The sequence below is a fragment of the Mobula birostris genome, chromosome 3 (genome assembly GCF_030028105.1).
Source record: "Mobula birostris isolate sMobBir1 chromosome 3, sMobBir1.hap1, whole genome shotgun sequence".
Lineage (NCBI taxonomy): Eukaryota > Metazoa > Chordata > Chondrichthyes > Myliobatiformes > Myliobatidae > Mobula > Mobula birostris.
Genome location: NC_092372.1, coordinates 178,799,285 through 178,813,820, shown reverse-complemented (window position 1 = coordinate 178,813,820; position 14,536 = coordinate 178,799,285). Strand labels below are relative to the sequence as shown.

Here is a 14,536-nt window from a genome sequence, read left to right as displayed (position 1 = left end):
TGGTGGCTCTGGGTCTGCATTCACTGGAATTCAGAAGGATGAAGTGGATCTCATTGAAACTTTTCGAATGCTGAAAGGCCTAGACAGATTAGATGTGGAAAGGATGTTTCCCATGGTGGGAGAGTCTAGGACAAGAGGGCACAGCCTCAGGATAGAGGAGCGCCCTAGCAAATCAGAGATGTGGGGAAATTTCTTTAGCCTAAGAGCGGTGAATTTGTGGAATTTATTGCCACATGCAGCTATGGAGGCCAGGTCATTGGGTGTATTTAAGGCAGAGATTGATAGGTTCTTGATTGGATTGGACATGGCATCAAAGATTACGGGAAGAAGGCCAGGAACTGGGGTTGAGGAGAAAGAAAAAAGGATCAGCCATGATTGAATGGCAGAGCAGACTTGATGGTGCAGATGGCCTAATTCTGTTTCTATGTCTTATGGTAATAAACAGCAGTTTGGTTCTTCTCAAAGGGCCAGGAGGCTTCATAATACAGTGCAGCCACATACTACAAAAACCAACATTTTATAAGCATTCTTGCTTCTGCATCTTTCTGAAATATAGTATTTTTTTCTTGCAAGCTTTCTCTTGTTCTTCCACTTTGCAAAGAAATGGGTTAATTACCCAGTCCTGTGTTTCCAGATCATACAAATTCTTGAATCAATTCTGACAACCCTTCCTCATTGACTTCAGGTGTAAGCAGAACTCTTGCAAATCACAGTCTATGAAAGAGAGTGCCATACTTTCCACATAGGGAAACTGTGAGAACATTCTTCTCCCAATGTTTTGCTTATAGACTTCCAATTTTCCAATTAAAGTGGACACTGCACTTTTTGCCAGGATTAAATTGAAATTCTTACCCTGTAGTTTCATAGCAAACGGTTCATTCTGTCATACAGATTGGCTAGGTTTGCCACTTCTCCATGTAGAAGTTCAATCATGTTTCCCAAGCTCTTGTTGAGTTTGAGCAAAAATTCAACCACAGTGTCAAAAGATCAAAGAAACATTTAAGCAGCAGCCTCTGAACAGCCAATGCACTTCAGTGTGAAGAAGCAAGCATTCAAACTCTTTATTATTATTCTGGCATAACTGGTAAAATATTCTACGACTTAATAGGTGGCTTTAATTTTGTTGATAGCCGATATTACAAGAGTCATGCTTGGAAAAAGTTGCTTGCTAAAGTTTTTGTCTGCGAGATGTTGATGATAAATTACACGATGGATTGCAAACAGACTAGGAATTTCTTTTTTCATAAATGCCACTAAACCAGCATGGCGACCTGTCATATATGGTGCTCCATCTGTTGCACAAGAAATCATATCCCTAATTGGAATACTTTTAACCTCGATAAACATTTTTATCTCATCATAGATTGATTCACTGTTGATATCTGTTTTTAACTTTTTACTAGAGTATCTTCATAAACTTTTCCATTTTTGATAAACCATACATATGCCACTAGCAATGCCTCATTGTGTCGCAGTAGATTCATCCAGTTGTGTCCTAAATTCTGTATTTTGTAGCTCTGTGCATAGTTGATACTCAATGTCTTCACTCATTTCATCAATACCCTTCCACCAATTGTATGAGATTTTCCACACTTCGCTATCATTTTGGAAATTTTATAATAAGCTATGAGGCCGCTATCAAGGTCATTTTTAGCTTTCTTGGCAAATGACTTGAGTGTGCAACACTTTTCAAATGCTACTTTCATCTTCTGGAACTGAGTAATATGATAAGTAGCCTTTTCAGGGTGTCTTTTACAGAAGTGTTCCTGAAATCGTGATGGTTTCATGGCTTCATCAGACAATACAGTATTATAAAGAAGACACATGGGGCGTTACTGATCTGACAGGAGTGGAATAAAAGCAGGTATACTCCAGGTATGTAACGTTGCATTGACTCACTGTGTGTAGTTTCTGTTTCTTAGCAGGATTAGAATTCAAGGCTTCACCACCTCCAGACTCATAGAGATTGCACCATATGTATTCATCCATCATTAATGGGGCTAAATTAAAATAAAAATTTAATACAAACTGGGAATGCCTATTGGATATTGACAACAACAGTGAGTTGTCACAGATGGAACGATGGTAGTGGCACACAAAGGAATGGCGAGGTAAAGATGAAGACGATTACAACAGTGAAAATTACGTTGCCAAGGATTCAAATTGAAATCCGAATTTGATTGGGATAGAGCTGGTGTTTGACAAACTACTTAATACTATTCCAGTTAGCATGATTACCCAATCACCTAAGGTCTCATAATCCCCAAAGATGGTTCTTAACCGCACATTGGAAGCCGAGGTTGCTTTGAACACCTCAAGAGGAATCCTTGGGGTCGGCAGGTTCACTGATTGGCTCTAATTCACCATCTTATTCCAACCAGCATTGTTTTGTTGCATTACCAGTTTTCCATAGACCTGTCCTGTGTACTTGATTTACCAACTGTTAAATTGCATGAACTCATTCCATGTCGCAAGTAAAGGGGAACCATTAGGCAGCACGGTTGCTAATTTATGCAGACCCAATAATGCCTGTTTGGTGTGTAAGGTCGGATGAAATTGCCGTGTTTCAGATGCATTGTGATGACAAATGCTCAGTGCCTGCCGAAGTATGCTTCTTCCTGTGTTCCTTTGCCTCATTCTTTTCTGTTGGAATTGCCTGCCTTACTAATGGTCGGTCAGGTCCAATACCTCTAGTTAGGGTGCTGCTTACCACTGCCCCCCAAGAACCTTGAACACCCCCCAATGACTTCTATTTTCCCTAACGCTTCCTGAGGGCACATAACCATCCCTGTTGGGAATCACTGCTTTAAGCAATCCTATGGACTCACTTTCGTTGCCTCTTCATCTCACGTTCTCAATATGTATTGCTTACTTGTTATTATTATTTCTTTCTTTTCTTTTTACATTCACACAGTTTGTTGCCTTTTGCATATTCACTGTCTGTCCTGTTGGGGGCAGTCTTTCAGAACCCCCACAATTCGCCTACCGAGACAGCTGATCGACAGACGACACAATAGCCACTACTCTACATACCATCCTTACACATCTAGAGAAGAACGATGCCTATGTGAGAATGCTGTTCTTGGACTACAGTTCAGCATTCAACACCATAGTTCAACCCAGGCTCGGCAGGAAGCTCAAAGACCTCGGCCTTGACCCTGCCTTGTGTAGCTGGATCCTGGACTTCCTGTCAGATCGCCAGCAAGTGGTAAGAGTGGACTCCCTCACCTCCATCCCTCTGATTTTCAACACAAGAGCCCCTCAAGGCAGTGTCCTATGTCCCCTCCTTTACTCCCTGTATACCCATGACTGTGTCACCACCCACAGCTTTAACCTGCTAATTCTATTTGCCGACGACACTACATTGATTGGCCTAATCTCAAACAATAATGAGGTGGCTGTTGTGTTCTTATATTTATACGTACCGTGAGTTAACAATAAAGAATCATATTCTGGAAGAATTAGAACTTTTATTTACAGTAACAAAACCAAACCACACCACATTTTTACCAAACTATGTTCCAGACGATTCTATCATTTCTGCACATGCTCAGAACTCTCTCCAATCACATTCTTACATGTGATATCACCACATCTTCCTTTCCTTAAAAAGAAAAACAATTAGCAACATTGACCATAACAAATGCATAATTTATCATGTCTCTATCAGTCTCTCTGGGGGTTTACGAACACGAGTAGACCTTTTAAGTGGTTCACACAGTTCTTGTGTTTCGTTGTTATTTCCATGTTTTGTCTGGTCTGCATCAGTTAACTGAAACTCTGAAGTTGGCTCTTTCTTGAGGTCTTTGCAACTTCTTCTTGACACCGCTCCTTCTTCTGTTTGGACCGTGTATGATCTGGGTTGTACTTCTTCAAGTACTGTAGCTTTCTTAATTCCTTCCACTTCCATTTGTAATGAAATACGAATCTTCTTTTCTTCATCTAATTCATTCATTAACTCTGTAATCTCTTTTTTTATGCTGAGACTTCATCATTTCAATAAAACTTCTCAATTCCTTCACTTGTGCTTTCACTTCTTCAATTGGATCCTGATTTTTGTCACTCTTTGGCTTCAGATCAGTATTGTACAGTACCAGCAAGTTTGGCCTCTGTCCTCCTGCAGAGGTGAGATTGTCATGGAATGCATGGTCCATTGATGCAATGTGTGTTACTTCCAGAGGGCAAAATTGCAACTCCTAGTTTTGGTGGCAACGCTCTGGGTCTTGGGAGCTTTCTTTATGACTTCTAGCCGTTCCATTCTGTCACTGTATTCTGACTCTGTGTCACTGTCCAAGACTAACACTATTTTCACCGAATTCAGTCTCTCACAGGCAGATAGACCCAGTATTGACTTACATTATTTGGCACCACCACAAATGAAAGCGTGTGCACAATGTCTTTGTGTGATACTTTTGCCACACATGTTCTTTTAACTGGAATGTCTGCACCTGAATACCCAGTCACTTTTATATTTGTCTAATGTAACTTTGGTCTTGGCATTAATGCATTGAACTCAGATTCTGCAAGAACATTTACTTGTGCTCCAGTATCAAGTTGAAACAGAATATTGTTTTGGTTCACTTGCAATGGAATAGTCCAGTCATTCTTACTTTGTTTGTTTTCACAAAGCACATCTATATAAAACTCCAGTTCATTTTTAAGCACTGCATTTACTTGTTTTATTTTCTTTCTACTTCTGCATCAGCGGAAAAAATGATAACTCTTACCGCAGTCGTTGCACATTTTCCCATACGCTGGACACTGTTTAGGCCAGTGCTGCTGCCCACAGCGATCATATAGCTTTTTTCTCTCAGATGACATCTTGCTCTCTGTTGGTTTTGTTGTTGTTTTATTATTATTTCTAATATGTTCATGCTTTTCCACAGCGTCTACATGGCAGCTCTCAGTGAAAAGTTCTTTAGCCTGTGATGTTACTGTTTCTGAAGCTTTGCAAAGCATCAAAGTTTTTCCAAGTCTAAATCTTTTTCTCTTAATAGTCTTTCTCTCAGACCATTAGCCTGAATGCCACAAACAATTCTGTCTTTAATGAGAGAGTCTGTCAGCTCTGCAAACTCACATGTTTTGCTCCGGTGTCTCAATTCAGTAACATATTGATCAATTATTTCACCAGCTCTCTGCGCACGTGTAAAAAAATGTATGCTTTTCATATGTCAAAATACGCTTCGGTATACAAAATGCTCCAAATTTGTCCATTATCGATTCCAATTTTAAATTATCTCCATCTTCAAAAATAAAGTGATTATATACCTCAATTGCGTTGTCACCTATTATGTGGAGTAGAAGTGCAGCTTTCGATTTTTGCAGTTTTCTACCAGCTCCGATCACCAATAAATATATTTCAAAACTCTGCTTGAATTTTCTCCAGTTCTCAGCTGTGTTCCCAGTCAGCTGATGTGTCGGTGGAGGTTGCAAACCTTTCATTTTTAAAATTGCTCGCAAACACTAAAACAGTTTGAACTCTTTTTTCTTCGATTATCTTTGCTTCTCCCATGTTAGCGAACATATTATTCTTCCAGACCGACTTCTGGCACCATGTTGTCTTCCAGACCGACTTCTGACACCATGTTGTGTTCTTATATTTATACATACCATAGGTTAACAATAAAGACTCATATTCTGGAAGAATTAGAACTTTTACTTATGGCAACAAAACCAAACCACGTTTTTACCAAGCCATGTTCCAGATCATTCTATCATTTCTGCTCATGCTCAGAACTCTCTCCAATCATGTTCTTACATGTGATATCACCACAGTGGCCTACAGTGAAGAAGTTATCTCTCTGACACAGTGGTGTCAAGAAAACAACCTATTCCCCAATGTCACAAAAACAAAGGAGCTGGTTGTGGATTACAGGAGGAATGGAGACGGGCTAACCCCTATTGACATCAATGGATCTGGGGTTGAGAGTGTAAACAGCTTTAAGTTCCTCAGCATCCACATCACCGAGGACCTCGCGTGGTCTGTACACACCAGCAGTGTGGTGAAAAAGGCTTAACAGCACCTCTTTCACCTCAGACAGTTGAGGAAGTTTGTTATGGGCCCCCAAATCCTAAGAACTTTCTACAGGGGCACAATTGAGAGCATCCTGACTGGCTGCATTGCTGCCTGGTATGGGAAATCTACTTCCCTTGATTGCAGGACTCTGCAAAGAGTGGTGCAGACAGCCCAGCGCATCTGTAGTTGTGAACTTCCCATGATTCAGGACATTTGCAAAGACAGGTGTGAGGAAGGGGCCTGAAGGATCACTGGGGACCCGTGTCACCCCAACCACAATCTATTCCAGCTGCTACCATCCGGGAAATGGTGCCACAGCATAAAAGCCAGGACCAACAGGCTCCAGGATATCTTCTTCCACCAGGCCATCAGACTGATTAACTCACGCTGATCTGAGTGTATTTCTATGTTACATTGACTGTTCTATTTATTACAAATTATTATAAACTACTATAATTGCACATTGCACATTCAGACGGAGATGTAACGTAAAGATTTTTTACTCCTCATGTATGTGAAGGATGTAAGAAATAAAGTCAATTCAATTCATTGATTCTACTGTGTTTCTTGTATGTACTGTGAATGTCTGCAAGAAAATGAACTATGAACTTCGAACTTTGAACAGCATTAATTACTTATGGCCACAATTCTTCATTTTAAGTGCAGCCTTTCATGTAGCATCCTATCAGATAACTTTTCAAAATGCACACATTCAAAATTCACTAGTTCTAACTGGCACTCTTTGATGACGGCTTCACAAACCTTCAATTTGTCAAGATAATTTCCTTTGCCTGAAACAATTTACCCCGATATTATTTTCATATGCTCTCTTGCCACATCCTTAATAATAAATTTGGGCCAAGACCCTTCATCGGGACTGGAAAGGAAGGAGGAAAATACCGGAATAAGGCGGGGGGAGGGGAAGGAGTATCAACAAGAAGGTGATAGGTGATTAAAAAAAGGTGGGGGGGGGGACTTCTACGAGTCTGTGGTGGCCAGTGCTATCATGTTTGCTGTTGTGTGCTGGGTGGGGCAGCAGGCTGAGGGTAGCAGACACCAACAGAATCAAACTCATTCGTAAGGCCAGTGATGTTGTAGGGATGGAACTGGACTCTCTGACGGTGGTGTCTGAAAAGAGGATGCTGTCTAAGTTGCATGCCATCTTGGTCAATGTCTCCCATCCACTACATAATGTACAGGGTAGGCACAGGAGTACATTCAGCCAGAGACTCATTCCTCCAAGATGCAGCACAGAGCGTCATAGGAAGTCATTCCTGCCTGCGGCCATCAAACTTTACAACTCCTCCCTTGGAGGGCCAGACACCCTGAGCCGATAGGCTGGTCCTGGACTTATTTCATAATTTACTGGCATAATTTACATATTACTATTTAACTATTTATGGTTCTATTACTATTCATTATTTATGGTGCAACTGTAACAAAAACCAATTTCCCCCTGGATCAATAAAGTATGACTATGACTATGAAGAAGTGAGAAACTGGGAGGTGATAGACAGAAAAAGTAAAGGGCTAGAACGTGGACTATTCCACGTAGCCACTAAAAGGCAAGCATAGCAGGGCCCATGTGAGCCCTTGAGTTTGGAGAAAGTAGAGGAACGGAAAGCAAGATTCTTGAGGGCGAGGACCATTTCTGCCAGATGGAGGAGAGTGGTGTTGGAAGAGAACTGGTCAGGTTCAGTATAATTTATACTGAGGGTTTTTGCTGAATATTGTATTTTACGGCTTCTTTCTTTAGGGAATATCAATAAGAGATGAGATTTCCTGGAGCAGCAAGACTGTCATTTGTCCCTCTAGTGATACTATGCAGCAGGTTTAAGCCTGTCAAGGTAAATCTCATTAACATCAGGCTACAGTGCTCAACATCATGTTAATATGAGTTTAATATCAATAATCCCAAAGTGTGAAGACTTTTGAGGAGCTACAGGAGGTGTTAATGTGACCTTGTCAGTAATATCTGCATTTTACAAACAAATTTACCAAAGTGAAAGTGCTAAAATTTTCTCAGGCATGAGAGCTGACAATGATACGGGGAAGCTTGTGCTCTCCTTACAGATGAGAAATCCAAGGGGTGATTTGGCAAATACTTTAAAATCGTGCAAGTTCAGAAAGAGCAAATAGAAATTATTTCCACGGAGATACTTTGAGGAAAAACTGTCTAGTTTCCCCATTTCCTTGACAACAATCACCAATAGAGGTAATAGAGGTATACAATTATAAAGGAGAATTGTAAGGGTAATCTCATGGAGGCGTACAACATTTTAAGGGATGTGGATCGGGTAAGTGCATGCAGGCATTTTCCCCCTAACGTTGGGTGAGACTACAACTAGGGGTCATTGGTTTAGGGTGAAAGGTGAAATATTTAAGGGGAATCTGAGGGGGATCTCTTTCCCTCAGAGGGTGGTACAAGTGCAGAACGACCTACCAGCTGAGTTGGTGGATGCAAGATCATTTGTAACACTTCAGAGAAGTTTGAGTAGGTACATGGATGAGAGAGGTATGGACAGCTCAGGTCCAGGTGCAGGAAAATGGGACAAAGCAGAAGACCAGGCTGGCAAGGACTAGATGAGCCAAAGGTCTTGTTTCTGTGTTGTAGTGCTCTACAATTCTATGACTCCAGTAACACAAATTTCTACCCTTATAGCCACAATTTTTGATGGTGAGCCACAACTAGGAAGAAAATAAGTATAGATTCACTAAAGAAGGAATTTCAGAATTGTGTGCTTCTATCCTCTGTCAGGAATCTCAGCTTCAGCTCATTGCTCAACCAGTTGTGATTAAGAATATGAGAAATTAAAGGGTAGTTTTATCTTTCAGGACAAAAAAAGCAATGTCAAATAATAAAGCTGTTATAGATCTGCCTGAACCAGGAGCAATCCATGTCACTTCCAAGTACTCCCATGATTTCATCACTAGACAGCTCTATTCTCTGAGCAAGATGATACTGTAACAGAATGCAATGCACTGAACTGACTTCAACCTTTTCCATATATATTGTAACTAAAAAAATCATCATCTCAACTAAAGGTACACATACCTTGAAAAGAATGAATACTGCAAATTATATTAAATATCACCATAATCTTACCTGCAAGTCGATGCTGTAATGGAACATCATGACCACCAATCTGGTAAACTAAATGAGACCCTGTTTCATTCTGTGGGTAGGAATAAAAGGCACAGAAATGAATTTAAATCCTTACAATTTTTTGGACATATTGGAAGTAAATAGGAAGTTAGTTAATGGCTAAAAATAGAAACGGGAGGCTAACAATTTAAATATTGTCATAGATTTGTACAGCACAGAAACAGACTTCAACCTAACACATCCAGACTAACTTCTTTGCCCATTTACCCTGGAAGGTTTCTACCCTCCCATGCCTTAACTACTTAGGTGCCTGTATAAATGTCTCTGAAACGTAGTGATTATATCTAATTCTACTGTCTCTGAGAGTGTGTTCCAAATACCAGTCACTCTGCAAAAAAAAACTTACCAATCAATCCTCTTAAAAATTCTTTCCTCTCACTTTAAACCATGCCCACTTGTTGCTGATATCCCTATCATGGGGAAAAGATTCTGACTATCTACACTAGTGGTCACCAACCCGTCGATCGCGATCGACCAGTCTATCTTTGAAAACTTTCCCAGTCGATCCCGAAAAAAATCAAAAATAAATACACAAATACTGTTGTAATGTGAGCTTTATAGAAGTAAGCAATACTAATTAGGATAATGGCAATATAGCAATACTTTCGCTATGAAAAGTTGTTTGTAAAGAGAGACTGCTTCCGGGTTGTGTGGTTTTAGTTCCATCCTTTCTGCCCAGTGCACATGTGTGTGTAGCTCCCCCGCCATGCACCACATTTTCAGCATCGCTTGTGCTGCATCAAAGTGACCAATTAGATTAGATAAGAGTACAGACTGTCACAAACATCAATATACGGCAGTGGTCCCCAACCTCCGGGCCGCAAAGAATGCAGTGGTACGCGGTAGTCTGAACACACCCAGCACATCTTTAAGAAAAACAGCAGCAATAAACAAGCTAATTAATTAGGTGCCACCCAGCACGTAAATGTCGGCCCAAATCAGAGGCGACACAATCGGCAATCATTCGCAATATCCTGATAGCATAGTGGAGGCTCCACGAAGGAAGGTGAAAACATACAAATTCCATCCAGAATGAGAAGAGGAATTTCTATTTACCTTGGTGAAAGACAAGTGTGTATGTATGTTGTGCCACCAAACACAAGCACTGACTAAAAGGGGGAATCTGGAGCGGCACCACAACACCAACCACCAGAAATTTAAAGACACCTACCCCCCCAAGAGCGCAATCTGTGCCAGGAAAGTTGAGGAGCTGAAATCCGTGTTCAAGGCCCAGCAATCGTTTTTCACAAAACATGCTGCTCAAAATAAGGCTGCTATTGAAGCATCATTTCGGGTAAGTCACATTTTGGCTAAACACAAGAAGCCTTTTACAGATGGCGATTTATTCAAGGAAGCAATGGCCATTACCGCAGAGACTATTTTTAATGACTTGAAAAACAAAAATGACATCACAACCGCAATACATAATATACAACAGTGACAAGGAGGGCAGAGTCACTGTCAGAGGATGTGAATATTTTTCACTACAGTTCGATGAATCCCTGGATGTAATGCAACAACTCAGCTTGTTGTATTTGTCAGAATGGCTTTCCAGGATTTTACAACAAAGGAGGACTTCTTCACTCTTTTGCAATTAAAGGACAGAACGCGAGGTGAGGATATTTACAATGAGCTTAAAAAATATGTCCGTGAAAATGACATCCCCATTCATAAACTGGTGGCAATTACTACTGATGGGGCCCCAGCAATGCACGGTGTGCGCGTTGGTTTTATATCACTAAAAGTCAGTGCCTACTTCGGGTCAACTTATCTATGTGAAATTACATTTTCACACATGAAAATTATTAAATCTAAGTACAGGAGCTGACTTACTGACAGGCACCCTCACTAGGGTTGCCAATTTTCTCACTCCCAAATAAGGGACAAAAATAGCAGTCAAATCCCGGGACACCTGTGTTTACCCCGAAAGACTACCATGACCATGAAGCATTGCGTGGGCACTTGTGTGTGCATGTGCGTACGTGCCAATTTTTTTTCCACTGGTCGGTTTTGCTTTAATCTTCATTATTTCTACCTTATATAGGCTGTGTATTTATCATATCATTCCTGCTTTTACTATATGTTAGAGTTATTTTAGGTCTTATGTGTTATTTGGTATGATTTGGTAGCTTTTTTTGGGTCTGGGAACGCTCGAAAATTTTTCCCATATAAATTAATGGTAATTGCTTCTTCACTTCATGCCATTTCGGCAAGAAAGGTTTCATAGGAACGCTCTACCTTAGCGGGAGAAATACGGGACAAGGGCAGTCCCATAAGGGACAAACCAATTTAGCCCAATATATGGGATGTCGCAGCAAACACGGGACAGTTGGCAACCCTACACCTCATAGACTGTCTCAGACTGGCTGACTGTAGTTATGAGCCAAATTTCAGGGAACTAGCAGAAACTATTCAGCCTCAGTCATCACACTGAGTGCAACAGGCAATTTTTATTCATTTATTTTTCATCTTGAAATAAAATTAAATAATGAAACAGAATTAAAGGCATGAAGTATTGTAATATTCTTAAAGAAATATGGCCTGTATGATATGCTAGTTACAGTGCTTTCTTGTTTGAATTAATTTGAAAGTTTGACAGAAGTATTTTATGCAATTCAAATACAATTAGCCCAAATAAAAGGCCTCAAGTTGGAAGTACAATCTGAGCTGTTTTTTCTCCAAACGATTTAGTAGGTAGATGTTGCCTTTCACTAAGGTCGAGGTAGGGGATCTTGGGCTTAAAAAGGTTGGTGGCCACTAATTTACACAATCCATTCCTTTTATAATTTTATACCTCTATAAGGTCATCCATCAGACTTATTCTCACCAGGCAAAGTGACCTTTCTCCATAACGCAAATCTTACAATCAAGACAACATGCTGGTAAATCTCCTCTACCCTATCTCCAGCACAAACACACCCTTCCCAGTGACCAGAATTACAGACAATCAAACAAGTACGATGTAAAAAGTATTTTGTAAATTTGCAACAGGATATCCTAACTTTTATACAGTATTTTATGCCCTGGCCTACAAAGGCAAGCAGGACATTTGCCTTCTTCACTACCCTTTCTAACTTTGTTGTCACTTTCAGGGAACCTGGAACTTGAACTCCTATATCCCCCGTTCATCAACATTCCTTAGCACCATATCATTGCCGTAAAGTATAAGTAAAATCCCTTTTAGACTTCCCAAAATGTAAGCCTCACAGACATCAGGAGTAAATTCCATGTGTCAACATTCCTTCCAACTTTCCATCTGATCTATCTTCTGCTGTAGCCTGAGACAATCTCTTCCTTTTCCACCACACTACCAACTTTGGTGTCATCCATAAACACACTAGTCATACCTCCTCTGCTTATATCTAATTCTAGACTCTGTCTTGCCACTGGATCCAGATGGGAATTGGGAAGAGAGAGTGAGGCTGACGCTGTGCAACTCTCCCTCACTTAAATCCAAATCACGCGCTAGTCTCGACACCATCATAATGGTGTCGAGGTCCTCATCGACGTCAACGATGGACGAACAACAGTATATCTAAGTCATTAATATACTTCACACACAAAAGCGGTCCCAGCAGCAATCCCTGTGGTACACAACAGATCAGATTACCAATCCCAAAAGCAATCTTCCACCATTACCTTCTTGCCTCCTATCCCTAACCTAAAGTTGGATCCAATTAGTCAGCTCACTTTGAACCCATGTACCCTAACCTTCTGGACTAGCCTACCATTTGCGACTGAAGTCCATATAGACAACATCTATACTTCCATCAATGCTCCTCATATAACTCAATCAAATCAAGTTTCATTTGCACAAAGCCATGTTATTTGTAATTAGCCCTTGCCTTTCCAAAAATACATACAATATCAGAATCAGGTTTATTATTACTGGCATGTGTCATGAAATTTGTTAACTTAGCAGCAGCAGCTCAATGGAATACAATAACATAGAAGAAGAAAAAAATAATAAAATAATAATATTAATAAATAAGTAAATCAATTCCAGTATACGTATATTGAATAGATTAAAAATCGTGCAAAAAACAAATAATATATATTTAAAAAGTGAGGTGGTGTTCACAGGTTTAATGTCCATTTAGGAATTGGATGGCAGAGGGAAAGAAGCTGTTCCTGAATCACTGAGAGTGTTCCTTCAGGCTCCTGTACCTCCTACATGATGGTAACAGTGAGAAAAGGGCATGCCTGGGTGTTGAAGGTCCTTAATAATGGACGCTGCCTTTTTGAGACATTGCTCCTTCAAGATGTCCTGGGTACTTTGTAGGCTGGTACCCAAGATGGAGCTGACTAAATTTACAACCCTTCGCAGCTTCTTTCAGTCCTGTGCAGTAGCAAAAACCTCTGCCAGGTCTTAACTAACTTTTCCCTTGGTTCCCATAGCAACCTGGGATGGATCTCATCTGGTTCTGGGGGTTTATCAACTCTTACGTGATCCATGACATCCAAATCATTAACGTAACTTGAAAAGTAGTGGATCTAACATCAATCCCCTGCATAACACCACAACTCACCAGCAGACAAGCAGAAAAGACCCCCTTTATTCCCACACTTTGCCTTCTACCAGTCAGCCAATCTTCTGTCTCAAATTACAGAATAGTCACTGTTTCAAAGCATTCTCCCACTGACATGTCCACCACCCATCCTACTTCATTTCCTTGGATAAAGTTAAGTACCACCCTGTGTCTAGTCGATCTCTGTATTTCATCTCAAAAACTTTCTAGAATGCACGTAACTAATTCTGCCCCATGCAATGAGGCACTCCCCAGTCAATATCCTGATAGATAAAATGCTCCATACTGTCAACCTATTACTCTTACACGCTTCTGCAATTTGTTTAGGTGTCTCAAAGTTCAAAGTAAAGTGTGTGTGTATATATATATAAAATCACCATATACTACCTTGACATTCATTTTCTTGCAGGCATTCACAGAACAAAGAAATACAATAGAATCAATGAAGCATGGCCCACAAAGACTGACAAGCAACCAACGTGCAAAAGATGATGAACTGTGCAAATAAAACAATAAATAAGTAAGCAAATAAATAAATAATACTGAGAAGACGAGTTGCAGAGTCCTTGCAAGTTTGTTCATAGGTTGCAGATCAGTTCGGAGTTGAGGTTATTCACATTGGTTCAGGAGCCTGGTGGTCGAACTGTTCCTGAACATGGTTGTGTGGGACTTAAACTTCCTGTACCTCATTCCTGATAGCAGCAGCAAGAAGAGAGCATGGTCTGGTTGGTAGAGGTCCTTGATTATGGATACCGTTTCTCTAATTCCTCAGCCAAGTGATCACCGATGTCTTCTTGCTAACAGAAAGTATATGAGTTCTCCTTG

The 14,536-nt window shown here is 40.4% G+C and overlaps 1 protein-coding gene across 3 annotated transcripts in view; it reads right to left on the bottom strand.

Moving 5' to 3' along the window:
• The window catches only part of LOC140195455 (disintegrin and metalloproteinase domain-containing protein 22-like), a 345,726-nt gene that overhangs the window by 185,105 nt on the left and 146,085 nt on the right, over positions 1 to 14,536 (bottom strand). For all 3 annotated transcript variants that reach the window (XM_072253768.1, XM_072253769.1, XM_072253771.1), the window contains exon 7: positions 9,123 to 9,192. In XM_072253768.1, the coding sequence (XP_072109869.1) occupies positions 9,123 to 9,192 (70 nt within the window). The remainder of the gene's footprint in view (positions 1 to 9,122; positions 9,193 to 14,536) is intronic.